Source organism: Heteronotia binoei, chromosome 4, assembly GCF_032191835.1.
Source record: "Heteronotia binoei isolate CCM8104 ecotype False Entrance Well chromosome 4, APGP_CSIRO_Hbin_v1, whole genome shotgun sequence".
NCBI lineage: Eukaryota > Metazoa > Chordata > Lepidosauria > Squamata > Gekkonidae > Heteronotia > Heteronotia binoei.
The window spans coordinates 13,366,513-13,384,044 of NC_083226.1; the positions used below are offsets into that span (position 1 = coordinate 13,366,513).

General features: G+C 49.2%; 1 protein-coding gene across 1 annotated transcript in view; it reads right to left on the bottom strand.

The window, feature by feature from the left end:
• The window catches only part of POLQ (DNA polymerase theta), a 75,353-nt gene extending 69,648 nt beyond the window's left edge, over positions 1-5,705 (bottom strand). The window contains exons 1-2 of the mRNA XM_060236304.1: positions 5,573-5,705; positions 424-606 (exon numbers count right to left, since the gene is read on the bottom strand). Of these exons, the coding sequence (XP_060092287.1) occupies positions 424-606; positions 5,573-5,705 (316 nt within the window). The remainder of the gene's footprint in view (positions 1-423; positions 607-5,572) is intronic.
• Positions 5,706-17,532: the final 11,827 nt, after the last annotated feature.

Here is a 17,532-nt window from a genome sequence, read left to right on the forward strand (position 1 = left end):
TGTGTCACAGAAGAACATAAGAGAAGCCATGTTGGATCAGGCCAATGGCCCCTCCAGTCCAACACTCTGTGGCACACAGTGGCCAAAAAAACCAGGTGCCATCAAAGGTCCACCAGTAGGGCTAGAAGCCCTCCCACTGTGCCCCCTCCAAGCACAAGAATACAGAGCATCACTGCCCCAGACACAGTTCCAACAATACACTGTGGCTAATAGCCACTGATGGACCTCTGCTCCATATGCTTATCCATTCCCCTCTTGAAGCAATCTAAGTGTTACTCCCAGTAAGACAGAGTATCACATGACCCACATGTCTGACACTGATGGGAACTTGTGTACAGTGTTCTGAATGCTACCTAGAGCAAAACAGGTAACGATTCAAGAGGTAACACAAGAAATGTGTCATATTTTCAGCCACTACCATACCTGAGTAAACTAAGTTTTTCCCTTCCAGGGCTTGCCCGACCATGAGGCACTCCGCTTGCCACTGGAACATACGCACTACTCCCAAACGATGATATTTCTCCAGGACGGCTTGGGGAAGGCCCCAGCTGGCCAACAGCAGTTTATCAGCTTGGTCGTCAGGTATATTCATGTGCAGACCTTGGCCTGAGGAGACAAGAAACCCAGCATCAGATTAGCAGTTTTCCAGATGCAGCAGCCTGGAAACGTAAGAGGCTCTGGTGTCGCTAAAAGTAACATTCAGGTGGGCAGCCATGTGGGTCTGAAACAGCAGGACAAAGTTTGAGTCCAGGGGCACCTTGAAGACCAACAAAGTTTTATTCACGGGATGATCTTTCCTGCAGTTGCGGAAGCAAGAAAAAATACCAGAGAAATGGGATTGGATTGTAAAAGAAGAAGAAGATGATATTGGATTTATATCCCGCCCTCCACTCTGAAGAGTCTCAGAGCGGCTCACAATCTCCTTTCCCTTCCTCCCCCACAACAGACACCCTGTGAGGTGGGTGGGGCTGGAGAGGGCTCTCACAGCAGCTGCCCTTTCAAGGACAACCTCGGCCAGAGCTATGGCTGACCCAAGGCCATTGCAGCAGGTGCAAGTGGAGGAGTGGGGAATCAAACCCGGTTCTCCCAGATAAGAGTCTGCCCTTTCAAGGACAACTCCTGCCAGAGCTATGGCTGACCCAAGGCCATTCCAGCAGGTGCAAGTGGAGGAGTGGGGAATCAAACCCGGTTCTCCCAGATAAGAGTCCGCACACTTAACCACTACACCAAACTGGCTCTCCAGTTATGACATGGAGTGAAAATGGACATGGAGTGAAAATGGACATGGAGTGAAAATGGACAAGTTAAGAAGAACCTTAAGAGACTATGATTTGGAAGTATTTAAGATGGAGTGGAAAAAGTTCAGAAGATACGTAGAAAAAGAGTGGAAAATAAAAGGCCATTGGACAATTTTTGATAATGATTAAGTATAAGGGGGAGGAGGATATTAATTTTGGTTCTTATTAATTAAGAGTACCTTTAATATTAGTATTTTAAGTATAGAACACCGGCAGGGGTCAAGTAATGGGGGGGTGGGGTGGGTAGAAGGTAATATATGGGATAGAAAAAAAGGAGTTATTAATGATGTAAGAAATTGAAATTTATTACCATATGTTACTAAATAAAATTGTTTTATTCAAGGGATAATCTTTCCTGTGCATGCACTGCTTTTGTATCTGCATGCGTAGGAAAGCTCATACCTTAAATAAAACTACATTTGTCTTAAGCCACTGGACGCAAACTCTGTTCTTCTGAAAGTTTCGCACTAATTTTGCACTAGACCTTTAATTCTGGTTTAGCCTTGTCCCCAAGCTGACATCCTACACTAAAATCATAGAATTATACAGTTGGTTTCTCTGATTCTAGAATAGAATGTCAGTTTGGGGACAGGGTTAAACCAGGATTAAGAAGAAGAAGAAGATATTGGATTTATATCCTGCCCTCCACTCCGAAGAGTCTAAGAGCAGCTCACAATCTCCTTTACCTTCCTCCCCCACAACAGACACCCTGTGAGGTGGGTGGGGCTGGAGAGGGCTCTCACAGCAGCTGCCCTTTCAAGGACAGTCTCAGAATGGCCTACAATCTCCTTTCCCTTCCTCCCCCACAGCAGACACCCTGTGAGGTGGGTGGGGCTGGAGAGGGCTCTCACAGCAGCTGCCCTTTCAAGGACAACCTCTGCCAGAGCTATGGCTGACCCAAGGCCATTCCAGCAGGTGCAAGTGGAGGAGTGGGGAATCAAACCCGGTTCTCCCAGATAAGAGTCCACACACTTAACCACTACACCATACTGGCTCTCCAGATTAAAGGCCTAGTGCAGGGGTGGCCAAACTTCCTCAGTGTAAGAACCAGATAGAATAAACGCCAGATGTTTCAGAGCCACAAAACATGAATGTTAGATGTTTGAGGGAGGGAGGAAGGAAAATAGACTGGGGAGGAAGAGGTGGGAAAAAATAACTTTAACTTTAATTATGTTCTCCAAGCTGGCCAATGGGGCAGCGGGGGCTTTGAGAGCCACACAATATGTGTGAAAGAGCCACATGTGACTCCCGAGCCACAGTTTGGCCACCCCTGGTCTAGTGTAAAATTGGTCTCTGTCTTGTGACACGATGAAGATTTTATACAACATCAGTTTTTGGAGGCGTCTGTGCAGCTTTCTGTTAGTGAACATGCACAAGTAGAAAAGAACGGGGAGGACTGCAAAGGCCCTGTAATATTTCTATGCAAAGACACACGAGACAGAACAAAGTCCAGAGAAACAATCCTGTTAGTCGGTTACAGCAAAACCAGTCAGGAGACAGCACCCAAAAGAGTAACAAAGAATACCCCTGCACTGGTTCTTCCATTGCTAATTACTAATTCCATTACTAATTCTGATTTCATTGCAGAGGCAATGGAATGTCCATTTGGCCCCATACACACACCTGCCTTGCCTAAGCTCTCCCCCCCTCACCCCCAGCAGGTTCTCTCTGGCTTTTCTTTTAGAAGCAGCAATTGACACATTACTATGGCCTCAGTGACAGCAACGGGTCAATTACTGATTTCATGCTACAGTTATATGTCAGTTACCAAGGGAGAGGGAGAATGGTGCTGATCTGAAATGGACACACTTGCCTAGGGCATGGCTGCGAATCGGTTCCAAAAACTTGTTTCCAATCGGGTTTAGGAAAGATGGGGAAAAGCCGGGGGGGGGGGGTGTGTGGATTTTTCTCTCCACAGTGGCTGGCAACGCGGCTCTCCCCTCTCACGCTTTTTCCTCACAACAACCCTGTGAGGCAGGCTGGCGACCGCTGCTGGAAGCCGCCAGAGGGGAAAAGCAAAGTCGAAGGCAAGAGATCCTTCTGCCCCGTCCCTGCTGCTGCTACTGATTTTCCTTCGGCTCTTCGTCCTCCGCCGTCAAATGACCGCTGCGTGAGGCATCCCACACTCAGCGTTCCCTCTAAGCTGAGTTAGCGTGAGCTAGCTCACACATTTTCAGCCTCCAGCTCACACATTTTGGTCTTAGCTCAGGAAGGATGACCCCAGAGCACAATAATTTATGCAGGAGCTCACCACTGTAATGCCAGCAGCTCACTATTTTAATACCAGTAGCTCATAAAGTAGAACTTTTGCTCACAAGACTCCGCAGTTTAGAGGGAACGTTGCCTACCTCTGGCGGAAGGAAAAAGGTAGGAGTCAAGTGGCACCTTTAAGAGCAACAAAGTTTTATTCAGAATGTACTAAGTTTCCGTATGCTCTGAGCACACTTCGTCAGACGAGGAATCAGGTATACGGAGCATTTCATTTTGGCTTATAACAGGCTTATAATAACAGAGTGATCAACAGACATTCTCCCATTCTGACATGTTACTGTTTTATTGGTTCCCCATGCAAATGCTACCAGACCAAATGTTCTTTCCATTTGTTAATTTCACTGCTTTGTCATTGGATTCTAACTTTGGACCACTTGGCATTCTTAAGCACTGCCCACCAGCTATATGTAGCTCTACATATAGGGCAGGGACGGTGGCTCAATGGTAGAGCATCTGCTTGGTAAGCAGAAGGTCATAGGTTCCAATCCCTGGCAGAGAATAATAGAATTATAGAGTTGGAAGGGACCTCTAGGGTCATCTAGCCCAAACCCCTGCACAATGCAGGAAACTCACAAACACCTCCCCCTAAATTCACAGGATCTTCATTGCTGTCAGATGGGCATCTGTTTATAAAACCTCCAAGGAAGGAGAGCCCACTACCTCCCGAGGAAGCCTGTTCCACTGAGGAATCACTCTAACGGTCAGGAAGTCTTCCTGATGTTGAGTCGGAAACTCTTTTGATTGGTTCTGGTCCTATCTTCTGGGGCCACAGAAAATAATTCCACACCCTCCTCTATATGACAGCCCTCCAAGTGCTTGAAGATGGTGATCATATCACCTCTCAGCCATCTCCTCTCCAGGCTAAACATCCCCAGCTCCTTCAACCTTTCCTCATAGGACTTGGTCTCCAGACCCCTCACCATCTTCATCGCCCTCCTCTGGACTCGTTCTAGCTTGTCTATATCCTTAAAATGTGGTGCCCAAAACTGAACACAATACTCCAGGTGAGGTCTTACCAGAGCAGAGTAAAGCGATACCATCACATTACGTGATCTGGACACAGTGAGCAAAGCCATACATAGCTGAGCAGAGCCATACATAGCTGGTAGGCGGTGGCCCAGAATGCAACATGGTACAGATTTAAGAACCAATGACAGTAAAGTGAAATGATCTGGTAGGCAGTGGTTTAGAATGTAAAATGGTACAATGACAGAATAGTAAAATTAACAGATTGAGCAAACCTTTGATCTGAGTAGCACGAGCATGCGAAAGCAACAAACAGCAGTATGCAGTAAAATTAACAGATTGAGCAAACCTTTGATCTGAGTAGCACGAGCATGCGAAAGCAACAAGACAGCAGTAAGCAGTAAAATTAACAAATTGAGCAAAACTTTGATTTGAGTAGCATGAGCATACTACTGTTAATTTTTGTTAATTTCTTAATTTTAATGTTTGTTAACATTTGTTAATTTTACTGCATACTGCAGTTTTGTTGCTTTGAGATGCTCACGCTACTCAGGTCAAAGGTTTGCTCAATCTGTTCATTTTACTATTCTGTCATTGTACCATTTTACATTCTAAACCACTGCCTACCAGATCATTTCACTTCACCGTCATTGGTTCTTAAATCTGTCCCGTGTTGCATTCTGGGCCACTGCCCACCAGCTATGTATGGCTCTGCGCAGCTATGTATGGCTCTGCTCACTGTGCCGGATTCCTCGTCTGATGAAGTGCGCTGAAGAGCACACCAAAGCTGACGTTCTCAATAAAAATGGGTTAGTCTTAAAGGTGCCGCTTGCCTCCCGCTTTGTCCGTCATCTTCAAATCGGCCTTAAAGGCGCTGCTGGACTCCGACTCCGTTCTGTTGCTTCAACCAGCACGGCTGCCCACCTGGATTTACCCGGGGGAAAGAGGCTCCAAGCGGCCGGGCCGGGTTCTGGCTTTGCCCCCCGAACGAGAAGCCTGTGAGGAAAGGCCGCCCAGCCCGTAGTCGGCGGACTCACCCGAGAGGCGAAGGGAGCGCTCCAGGCCGGGCGGGGGGCTCACCACGGGCCCCTGCCTGGGCTGAGAGGACGGCCGAGGAGACGCCGCCGCTGTGTCCAGGGCCCGGCTGAGGCCCAGCCTCCCGGCCGCCATTTTCCCGCGCCGGCATTCAAACAGGCTCCGCCTCTTCCTTCAGCGGAGGCCTCGACCAGGGAGCGGCTTTGCTCGCCTCAGGAGGCGAACGCGCAGGCGCTGTGGGGCTGCTGGGCCCTGTGGGCGGGGTCGGCCGAGGAAGGGCAATCGTGCCTCAGGAGGCGAACGCGCAGGCGCCGTGGGACTGCTGGGCCCTGTGGGCGGGGTCGGCCGAGGAAGGGCAATCGTGCCTCAGGAGGCGAACGCGCAGGCGCCGTGGGGCTGCTGGGCCCTGTGGGCGGGGTCGGCCGAGGAAGGGCAATCGTGCCTCAGGAGGCGAACGCGCAGGCGCTGTGGGGCTGCTGGGCCCTGTGGGCGGGGTCGGCCGAGGAAGGGCAATCGTGCCTCAGGAGGCGAACGCGCAGGCGCTGTAGGGCTGCTGGGCCCTGTGGGCGGGGTCGGCCGAGGAAGGGCAATCGTGCCTCAGGAGGCGAACGCGCAGGCGCTGTGGGGCTGCTGGGCCCTGTGGGCGGGGTCGGCCGAGAAAGGGCAATCGTGCCTCAGGAGGCGAACGCGCAGGCACTGTGGGACCTCTGGGCCCTGTGGGCGGGGTCGGCCGAGAAAGGGCAATCGTGCCTCAGGAGGCGAACGCGCAGGCGCCGTGGGACTGCTGGGCCCTGTGGGCGGGGTCGGCCGAGGAGGGGCAATCCTGTCGCTTTAGGGCTGCCACATTTTCCTCGGCACGGGGTGGGAGGTTGGGTTGCCAACTCCAGGCTGGGGGATTTCTGAAGATTTGGAGGCCGAGTCTAGGGAGGAGAGGGGCCTCAGTAGAGTGCAATGAGATGGAGACCATCAGCGGTCATTTCGTAGGAAAATAGGTGGTGGTGCTCATCCAGGGATTGTTATGCCGCTGCACCTACTATTAGGAAGTCGAACTCTCAGAAAGGTTCAGGATCTGCGTTTCTGTGAGCTCCCACTGAATCGGAGGCCTGGAGACCATCCATCAAAGCATGAGTTCCAGAGGAATTGATTTTTATAGTCTAGAAGCAGGGGTGGCCAAACTTGCTTAACATAAGAGCCACATAGAATAAATGCCAGATGTTTGAGAGAAGAAGAAGAATTGCAGATTTACACCCTGCCCCCTCTCTCTGAATCAGACAGCGGCTTACAATCTCCTATATCTTTTCCCCTCCCCCACAACAGACACCCTGTGAGGTAGGTGGGGCTGAGAGGGCTCTCACAGCAGCTGCCTCTTGAAGGACAACATCGATCAGAGCTATGGCTGACCCAAGGCCATTCCAGCAGCTGCAAGTGGAGGAGTGGGGAATCAAACCCGGTTCTCCCAGATAAGAGTCCGCACACTTAACCACTACACCAAACTGGCTCTCTAGCAACAGGACGTGAATGCTTGTCCAGGACATGAATGTTTGTCCGGGACATGGACAAACTAGCCACAGGACATGAACGTCAGATGTTTGACAGCAGGAAGGAAGGAAGGAAAATAGATGGAGGAGAGAGGGAGAGGTGGAAAGCAAGCGAGTATAACTTTAAATGCATTCTCCAAGCCGCCAGGTGGCTTGGCTTGGGGAAGTAATGTAAAAGAGACAAATGCCTTCTCCAAGCTGGCCAGTGGGGGCTTCAAAAGCCACACAATATGTGTGAAAGAGCCACAGTTTGGCCACCCCTGGTCTAGATAGAAGATGAGGGATGGCCAAACTGCGGCTGTTTGGCACGTATTGTGTGGCTTTCAAAGCCTTCACCACCCATTGACCAGCTTGGAAAAAGGCATTTCTCTTTTTGCATCACTTTTCCAAGCCAGTGGGCAGCTTGGAGGATGCATTTAAAGTTAAAGATGCTTTCTTTCCAGCTTTCTCTCTCCCCATCTGTTTTCCTCCCTCCCAGCTCTCAAAACATCTGATGTTTATTCTATGTGGCTCTTACATTAAGCAAGTTTGGCCACCCCGGTCTAGATGAATTGCCACGTTAAAATGCATAATAACAACAGCCCTGATGCCATAACTGCGGGGGGGGGGGAATAATAAATCGGGTTTAAATCATTGACATTGCAATCCCAGGAGACAACAGAACAGAAAAGAAAGGAGACAGTCATGAAATATCAAGACCTACAAATCAAGTTAGGGTACCTCTGGGAGAAGAAGGTGACTGTCATGTCTGTTGTTGTTGGAGTCCTTGAAGTAGTTCCTAGAAGTCTAAAGAAGCAACTGGGCAGCCTGGGCATCAGGCAAATAACACTAGCTCAGCTCCAGAAGACTGTACTGTCTGGAACAGCCAGAACCCTGCAAAGATACCTCTGCAATTCCCAGAAACTTGGCTAGCTCTCAAACTGCTGAATCCCATCTGCCTCCCAGTCAAATATCTGACTGTGGTAATTCATAATAATAATAAATAAAGTGAAAGATAACGCTTCTTAAGACACAAAGCTGTTTTCTGACTTGACACAAATGCAACTCTGTACGTACAGGAGAGAAGCTCCGAGTCTTATACCCCAAATCGGTCAGTACACACTAGTGTTGCCATCTCCAGGGTGGGACATTTCTCGAGATCTGGGACAGGCACCTGGAGAAGATGAAATTTGGGAAGGGAATGTGCTGCCATAGAGTCCACCCACCAAGTATCCATACGCCAGTTTGGTGTAGTGTTTAAGCGTGCAGACTCTTATCTGGGAGAGCCAGGTTTAATTCCCCACTCCTCCACTTGCACCTGCTAGCATGGCCTTGGGTCAGCCTTATATCTGGTAGGAGTTGTCCTTGAAAGGGCAGTTGCTGTGAGAGCCCTCTCCAGCCCCACCCACCTCACAGGGTGTCTGTTCTGGGGGAAGAAGATAAAGGAGATTGTGAGCTGCTCTGAGACTCTTTGGAGTGGAGGGTGGGATATAAATCCAATATCTTCTTCTTCTTCTTCAGGGCCATTGATGGCTGGAGATTAGCTGTAATTCTGGGAGATCTCCAGGTCCCACCTGGATATTGGCAACCCCAAATTGCACACGACCTCCCAGGGGCATATCTGAAGTTCCTTTCCTCGACAGTTTGAAGTCTCGCTTCCCTGTAAACACGCACACTTCTGACTTTGTGCCATCCTATTCTCAGTTCTGAGCATTTTCTCTCATTTATTTACGATATTTACAATTTGCCTTTCTCTCGGAGACGCAAGGCAGATCAAGCAGTGTGGGTCAAATATAACAAACGGGATGGGAACTCCAGTAAACCGAGCAGTAAGGTTTGGATCACAGAAATCAGAAAATGGAGCTGATCGGTAACTCATGCATATTGGTATGACACAGGAAAGGATGCAGTAGGGCATGATAGGATCCTAATGACAGCAGCGGGCAGCACACACCAAATGCACGGTCCATGTCCTTCCACCAAAGTCTCTTTCTGAGATAAGGCTGCCAAGTCCAATTCAAGAAAAAGCTGGGGACTTTGGGGGTGGAGCTGGGAGACTTTGGGGGTGGAGCCAGGAGACATTAGGGGTGGAGCCAAGATCAAGGCTGCGACAAGCATCATTGAACTCCAAAGGGAGTTCTGGCCGTCACATTGAAAGGGACGGCACACCTTTTCAATGGCTTCCTCCATAGGAAATAATGAAGGACAGGGGCACCTTCTTTTGGGGCTCATAGAATTGGACCCCCTGGTCCAATCGTTTTGAAACTTGGGGGATATTTTGGGGAGAGGCACTAGATGCTGTACTGAAAATGTGGTGCCTCTACCTCAAAAAACAGCTCCCCCAGAGCCCCAGATACCCGCGGATCAATTCTCCATGATTTTCTATGGGAATAAATCTCCATAGGGAATAATAGAGTTCCCAGCAGACATTTCCCTCCCCTCCCCCTGCTTTCTGACGACCCTGAAGCGGGGGGAGGGCCTCCAAACCAGGGGATCCCCCGCCCCCACCTGGGGATTGGCAACCCTATTCTGAAACGTTTCATCACAGTACAGTTTTGCATAGTCTGTGGCGAGTAGGAGCCATCTTGACTTCCTTGGTGCCTTTGTGATCTATGTCAAGTCAGCTAGTGAAATGAAGTTTGAGCCCAGTGGCACCTTTAAGACCAACCAAGTTTTATTCAAGGTATCAGCTTTCATGTGCTTGCACACTTCTTCAGATACAAGTTGTTGATCTGAAAGGTGCCGGTGTGCCACTGACTGAACTAAAACTTCGTTCTGCTGCTTCACACCAACACGGCTACTCCTCCCCTGAATGCAAGCTAGTGACTCTCAATGTGGGCCATATGGGAGACATGGCATATTTCTAGGTCACAGTAAGGACCATGTTTCTAGGCAAGTCACAAATAAGTTCCTGAGGGGGCCGCCACCAAAATTAACTGCCAGGGTGTCATGATCCTGGGCCTAGGCAGATTGAGGCCTGCAGGCCCCAGAAAGCCTCTGCAGGAGTAGGCTGCGGGCCTACAGTTCCCAGGCATCCTCTGCGTCTTGCGATTGGGCGAGGGAGAAATGGAGGGAACACTGCAGCCAATCCCAGGTGAAGAGGCGGTGCTTGGGCATGAAGCATAAATGGCCTTGCAGCAGGAAGGAGGGGAGACTGTCTTGGAGGCAGAGCTGAAGAGAGGATGGTGCAGGCGAGGTGAGCCGTCACCCAGTGCAGCCTTGAACCTAATGGAGTAAAAAGAGAGAGATGTGAGGGATTTTTGTTGTTTTGTTGCTAGCTCCTGTTCATTGCAAGAGCCCCATGGCGCAGAGTGTGAAAGCTGCAGTCCAAAGCTCTGCTCACAACCTGAGTTTGATCCCGGCGGAAGCTGGGTTCAGGTAGCCGGCTGGAGGTTGACTCAGCCTTCCATCCTTCCGAGGTCGGTCAGATGAGTCCCCAGCTTGCTGGGGGGAAAGTGTAGATGACTGGGGAAGGCAATGGCAAACCACCCCGTAAAAAGTCTGCCGTGAAAACATTGCGATAGTGACGGCACCCCAAAGTCGAAAACAACTGGTGGTTGCACAGGGGACCTTTCCTTTTTCCTGTTTATCGCCTTGTATTTTACCTAATCTAATTTAATCCATTTTTGTTATTACCAAAATCAGTTGTATTAAGTACTTTTTCTGCTGCTAACAACAGTTATGCGGGGGAAGTCACAAAGGTACATAAGGCTTGGAAGGGGGCCATGTGCAAAAAAAGATTGAGAGCCCCAGATGTAAGCCATTTTGGGTCCCTGTTTGAGAGAAAAGTAGGGTATAAAAAGTATGTAGGCAGGACTTTTTTTTAGCAGGAATGCAGTTCTGGCTGGCTTGGTATTAGGGTGTGTGGCCTAATACTCAAATGAGTTTTTGCTAGGCTTTTTCTACAAAAAAGCCCTGTGAAACAATGGTGATGCCAGGGAGTGTGGCCTAATATGCAAAGGAGTTCCTGCTGGGCTTCTGTTACAAAAAAAGCCCTGTATGTAGGTAAACAAAAGTAAGAGTTGTACAGGGGCTGGAACAGAGAGCAACTTGGCAGTGGAGCAGACAGGACAGGCATGGAGACATTCTGGCTGGCTCAGTTAAAGGCTTGGCTCATGAGGGAAGAAGGCCTGCCTGCAGAGCAAGTGGGAAAGGCACCCGGCCGGGACTCCCTCCTTCTGCTAACAGAGAAAAGCCAGCATTGGATGCTGACTTTCGTAGACTGTGCAGTTCGGGTCCCCCAATCTGAGAAAGGAGAAGGTAGAGTTGGGAAAGGTGCAGAACCAAGAACCAAAAAACGTTCCTTAGGACTGGAGCATCTTCCCAACGTGGACAAGGTAAAAAACGGGGACCTTTCCAGTTTCAAGCAAGCCCGCCTTGGCAGGGAGGGCAGGATATAAATGGAATTAAATAAAATGACCAAGATAGGGGTGCATGGGGAACAGATTTAAAACTGAAGGGTTATAGAACAAGTAGATCGAGATAATTTGTAGTCTGCCGTGAAATTGTCAGGCGGTAGATTCAAGACGGGCAAAAAAAAAAAAGCCGCCTTCACGGAAATCGCAGTTAGCTTGTGGAACTCGCTGCCACTGGATGACAAAGGCCACTAGTTAGAGTGACTCTAAAAGAAGACTGGAGGACTGGCCCCGCCTTGTCTGGAGGCGGCGTGTGTCTGAATGTCAGTTATGTGGGGGGAAGCTATACCCCTCCCGGGGGTGGGGGGTGTCTAGGGCACATGGTTGGTTCCTGTGGGGTGCAGGCTGCTGCCCTGGGTGGCTCACTGGACAGGTCCAGCCAGGCTCTTCTTCAACTGCCTTTCAAAAAACTTGTAAAAACTTATTCCAAAGGACATTCTGTTGGCAATCAATGAGACTTTCTTGAAATCTGCAGTTTTTGCATTGTTATTGACTGAAGCACTGAGAGGTCTTAGTATATCTGAGTAGTCTTAGTATTTTGCTTTGGTCTGTAACTGAGAGATAACGTCCATTTTTATTTGTGTTGTGTTTTCTGTAGGACGCTTTAGGAAGAAGAGCGGGATAAGGAGCGCCTAAGTGAATCAGGTGACTAAATCCAGGGCTTGTTTTGTAGAAAAAGTCCAGCAGACACTTATTTGAATATTAGGCCACACCCCCAACGTCATTATTATTTCACACACCATCATTGTCTGATATGCAAATGAGTTCCTGCTGGGCTTTCCCCACAAAAAGCCCAACGGGAACTCATTTGCATATTAGACCACACCCCTGACACCAAGCCTGCCGGAAACTGCGTTCCTGCTAAAAAAAAAAGCCCTGCCTAAGTCCATTTTGATACCTGCTTCCATATCAGGAAGAGATGACTGGGAGTTTTACCAATGAATAAAGAACCTTCCCTCCTGTGGGCAAAGGCAAGACCTCCAGCTCTCCAGCTTTCCTGTGCTAGAAGGAAGGGACTATGAGTGACAGATGGTTTCTGAGAGGGCAGGGCCAGAGTTGGAAAACGACATAGGGGAGGGACGGTGGCTCAGTGGCAGAGCATCTGCTTGGGAAGCAGAAGGTCCCAGGTTCAATCCCTGGCATCTCCAAAAAAGGGTCCAGGCAAATAGGTGTGAAAAACCTCAGCTTGAGACCCTGGAGAGCCGCGGCCAGTCTGAGTAGACAAGACTGACTTTGATGGACCGAGGGTCTGATTCAGTAGAAGGCAGCTTCATATGTTCATATGACATCTGGAATGGGATGGAGGGGAGGAGAGAGGGAGAGGAGCCCAGCACTGAAAAGGACTCTGTAAGAGCACCACCCTTGGGAGTAAGTGCCCTTGAGTAGACCTGCGTATGTGTGTTTCTGCCAGGCTGAAGGTCGTCTTTCAGGGCTCACCAGACAGAACCTCTTGGGGCGGCTTGGCCTTGTGACCACTTGGGGGCTTTCAGAGGCACCAGGCTGTGGAGGGTAAGGGGGCCTTTTGTTTGTCCCTCCAGATCCCGGGAGGGTCCTGCAGACAGAGATTGTGAGAATTCAAACCTTGCAGGATTCCTTGGAGGTTTACCGTAAAATTCAAACGCATTTTCAATTCAAACAAATGATTCAACAAGAAATTTGTAGAATCGTGGGATATGAATTTAAAAGAACTCCAGAGGCTTTCTTATTGGGATTACAAATGGAGACATTTCCGAAAGAAGATAGAACTGTAGTTTGGTACTTGCTTTCAGCCGCTAGGACATTATATGCGCAGTTATGGAAGCAAGATAAAATACCAGAAAAATGGGACTGGATTGGAAAAGTTATGTCATGGAGTGAAATGGATAGACTTACAAGAATCTTGAAAGGCTATGATTTAGAGGGATTTAAAATGGACTGGGATAAATCTTCTGGAGAAAGAATGGAAAGTGAAAGGACATTGGGTGATTCTTGAGAATACCAATCAGGTTTTTAGAAGGAGAAAGAAGATGAACTAATAACTGAGTGGGATTTTATAAAACATAAGAAGTGTATTTTTTATTTCTTTACAAAATGATATATATATTTCTTTTTATTATTAAGATTCGTTTAGTGTTAAAGATACTTTTTGATATTAGAATTTTAAGTAATTGGCGCCAGTGGAAGTCAAGATTTGGGGGGAGGGGAGGAGGGAAAAGAGTATGTATGGGGAAGGTACTAAGTATTTATTAATATTTTATTAGTATTGGATATAATTACCGTATATTACCAAATAATTTTTTTTTTAACCTCATAAAATTCAAACGTATGCTTTCCTCTCTCACCAGACTGAGTTCTTGCGGGGGGGGGGGGGGGGAGAACACACATTATGAAGCTGTTTAAAAGTGATCGATTTCAACAGAAGAGAACTGCTTGCAGACAACACTATTAGATGTCCCCCAAGAAAAATCTAAAAAGGTAAAGGTGTTCCCCTGTGCAGGCACCAATCGTTTCCGACTCTGGGGTGACGTCGCATCCCGACGTTTTCATGGCAGACTTTTTACAGGGTGGTTTGCCATTGCCTTCCCCAGTCATCGACACTTTCCAATCCCCTGGGCAGTTTTGCAAGGGTTTTAAAAATATTTGGCTTTAAAGAAAAAGATCGGTATATCAGTGAGTACATCTACCAAAATTAACAGCTTTCTTTCTTGCATTCTGATAACGGACACAGAGCCCTACTGCTGCCTCTGAGGAGGGACCTCTCTGGCCGATGAATGTCTATAGGCAGTGGCGGACTGGCCAGGGTGACAGCTTGCCCAATGGCAAGTGGGCCCCCTTAAATATTAAAGGTAAAGGTAGTCCCCTGTGCAAGCACCAGTCATTTTCGACTCTGGGGTGATGTTGCTTTCACAATGTTTTCATGGCAGACTTTTTAACGGGTGGTTTGCCATCACCTTTCCCAGTCATCTCCACTTTCTCCCCAGCAAGCTGGGTACTCATTGACTGACCTCGGAAGGATGGAAGGCCGAGTCAACCTGGAGCCGGCTACCTGAACCAGCTTCTGCTGGGATCAAACTCAGGTTGTGAGCAGAGGGCTCCGACTGCACTACTGCAGCTTTCCCGCTCTGCGCCATCGGGCTCTCTCCTTAAACATTAGACAGTTAAAAATTTTAATGTCCTTTTAGTAGCTTGAAGATATAATAGAAGTTCCAATATTATTACTGTAATGCAACGAATGCAACTAAAATTTACAGTAGATATTAAATATTTACATTTAATAATCTATTGCAAACTGCAATTAAAATGTGAATATATGTACACTGCAATTACTTATATTTTTGTTGTTCAGTCGCAGAGTCGAGTCCGACTCTTTGCGACCCCATGGACAAAGTCACGCCAGGCCCTCCTGACCTCCACATCCTCCGAAGTCTGCTCAAATTTGTGTTTGTTACATCAGTAATGCCGTCCAGCCATCTCATCTTTGCCATCCCCCCCTTCTTTTGCCTTCTGTCTTTCGCAGCATCAGGATCTTCTCCAGGGAGTGCTCCCTTCTCATTTGGGGGTCAAAGCATTTGAGCTTCAGCTTCAGCATCTGACCTTCCGGGGAACAGTCCGGGTTGATTTCCCTGAGGTATTTTTTGAAAATTTTATTTATTTCTTATACAACTTAAATGACAGCCTTATAGTTGTGGACATTGTGTCTCCTGGCAACCGATATTTTTAGACCCAGTCCGCCACTGTCTATAGGCAGGGCTTTTTTTTTTTTGGCAGAAAAAGCCCAGCAGGGACTCATTTGCATATTAGACCACACCCCCTGATGCCAAGCCAGCCGGAACGGCGTTCCTGCTAAAAAAAAAAAAAGCCCTGTCTACGGGGCTGAAGAGGAGTATCTGCCCCAAGGGTTTGGCCTCACCCAGGAGCCACATCTGAGGACCACCGGGCTTCTTCGGTGGCAGGGGAAGAATTCCCCCAACCCCTTTGCCACGAAAGCTGACCTCAGCGAGGACGGTGGGTGCAGTGATGTGCAGACCTTCGTCATGGCCGTTCAGAACGACCCAAGCGATGTTTGTCATGCCCATGTGATATGCTTCCCTCTGCTGCTTTTCTCGGTAGGGCAGGTTGTTCATGGCCCTCCCACAAGGAAAAGGACAAACGTTGTTTTATTTATATGTTTTATTCGACTTGCGTCCCACCCTTCCCGCACAGCAGGCTCAGGGCAGGTTCCGTCAAGAGTCAAACCGTTACAAACAAGTTTCTGAGTGTTTGCTATTCCTCCTCCTCCCTTCCTTGAAGCGCTCCAGAAATGCCTGGGAAGACCTGGGAATTCCAGCTGACAGCCCGGTCACATGACCCTCCCCCCCTTGCTTGTGAGGATCCACTCTTTCCCGTGGTCATGCTCAGGGGTCGTTCTGTAGAAAAACAGGTGGTGGGGCTCATTAGCATAACTCGTTAGCATATGCCGCCCCCCCGCCAGCCAAAGGCAACCCAGCGCAAGAAAGAGCCCCAGGCAAGCGAGGCCTGCCCAAGTAGGCCTCACTCACCTGCAGCTCTCCTTGACCACAGCTTCCCCCCCAGTCCAAAGACCAGCAAGCCACCTGCTGCCCAGAATCACATAAGAAGTGGAGAAAGGGTGGTGTGGGTTTCTCCAGGGGTTAATGAGGGCTGCTGAGGGTGTGGCAAAGCCCCTGGGGGCTGGCTGCCTGCCTGCTCTCCAGGGATTGTTATGCAGCTGCACCTACTCTTCAGTGGACAAGGTAGGTGCGGAGGAGGAGCGGGGCCCATCAGAAAGGTTCCGGAGCTGTGCTCCTGTGAGCTCCTGCTGAACTCAAGGCCTGGTCACGCTGACCAACGCTTTTTGGCTGCATCTGAAGTCCTAGCCAGAAGGAATCACTGCTGACTCACATGTGGGCAGATTCCAGGGGCCTGCGGAACAGCCTTAGTGTTAGGGGGAAGAGCTAGAAGAGGGGAAGGAGAGCTTCGGAATCCATTCCGGGGAAAGGCCCCTGGCTTAATCACCACCTAAGGTTTCTCTTTTGCAGATGTGTCACAGCCATGCCTGGAGAAGGATGCAGCCGGATGGGTGGAACGTTTTAATGGAGAGCTTCCAGGATGCTGCCGGTGTAGAGAGTGTGGGGGCTGTGCCGTAACATCTACCGTACTTTGGCCCTTAAGATACCAGACTTCCCAACACACCAGAGGATAAAGAGGCATTCTGGATGCAACAGACTGGCTTGTGCTTTACGGTCCTCGTGCCACTTCCTCGTGCCTGGAATTGGTCTTGCAGATGCACGAAAAGCTCTGTCACAGCCCTTCCCTGAGGCTCCCCCTGGAAACCCACTCAGGGATTTCTCTTTTGCGGATGTGCCCAAGATCCGTCACAGCTGTTCCCGAAGGATGCGGTCGGATAAAACCTTTGAATAGCTGCCTTCCAGGATGTTGGTGGTGTAGACAGTGTGTCGGCCGTCAGCTGCTCATCTGACCTCACCGGCCTCAAGAGAAAGATGGAGATGGAACGGGCATCAAGTGTTGTTCTGGATGTTTGATCTCCCTCTGCTGTGCCTGAGAAGGGAAGAAAGCTGGTGTAGGGAACGCCCCAGCAACCAGGCTCCCTTTGAGCCTGCACAGGAAGCTCAGCCCCATGTCCATGTCCGGCCTTATCAAGGCTTGTAGACCCGTTACACTCTCTTCTCCACGGCCCTTTCCCCAGCTTGATTAGGGAACGTTTGGGGCCCAGTTGAAGAGGAGTGGCAGGGGAAGGGATTAAGGGCAGAACCATTCCCTCCCTGTAGTGTGGAGAGTTCTCGAGGGATTGTTGCATTTGTATTTCTGATTAGATGCAGCCTCCAAAAAGCAGCCTCCATTGACGTTTTGGCTGTTTTCTCTTTCTTGTCCAGATGTTTGAGAGCCATGAGGGAGGGAGGAAAGAAGTCAAATAATAATAAATTTATTCTTATATCCCGCCCTCCCCTGCCGAAGCGGGGGCGGAGGGAGGGAGAAGTGGAAGGAAAGCAACTTCAACTTTAAATGCATCCTCCATGACACCGGCTGGCTTGG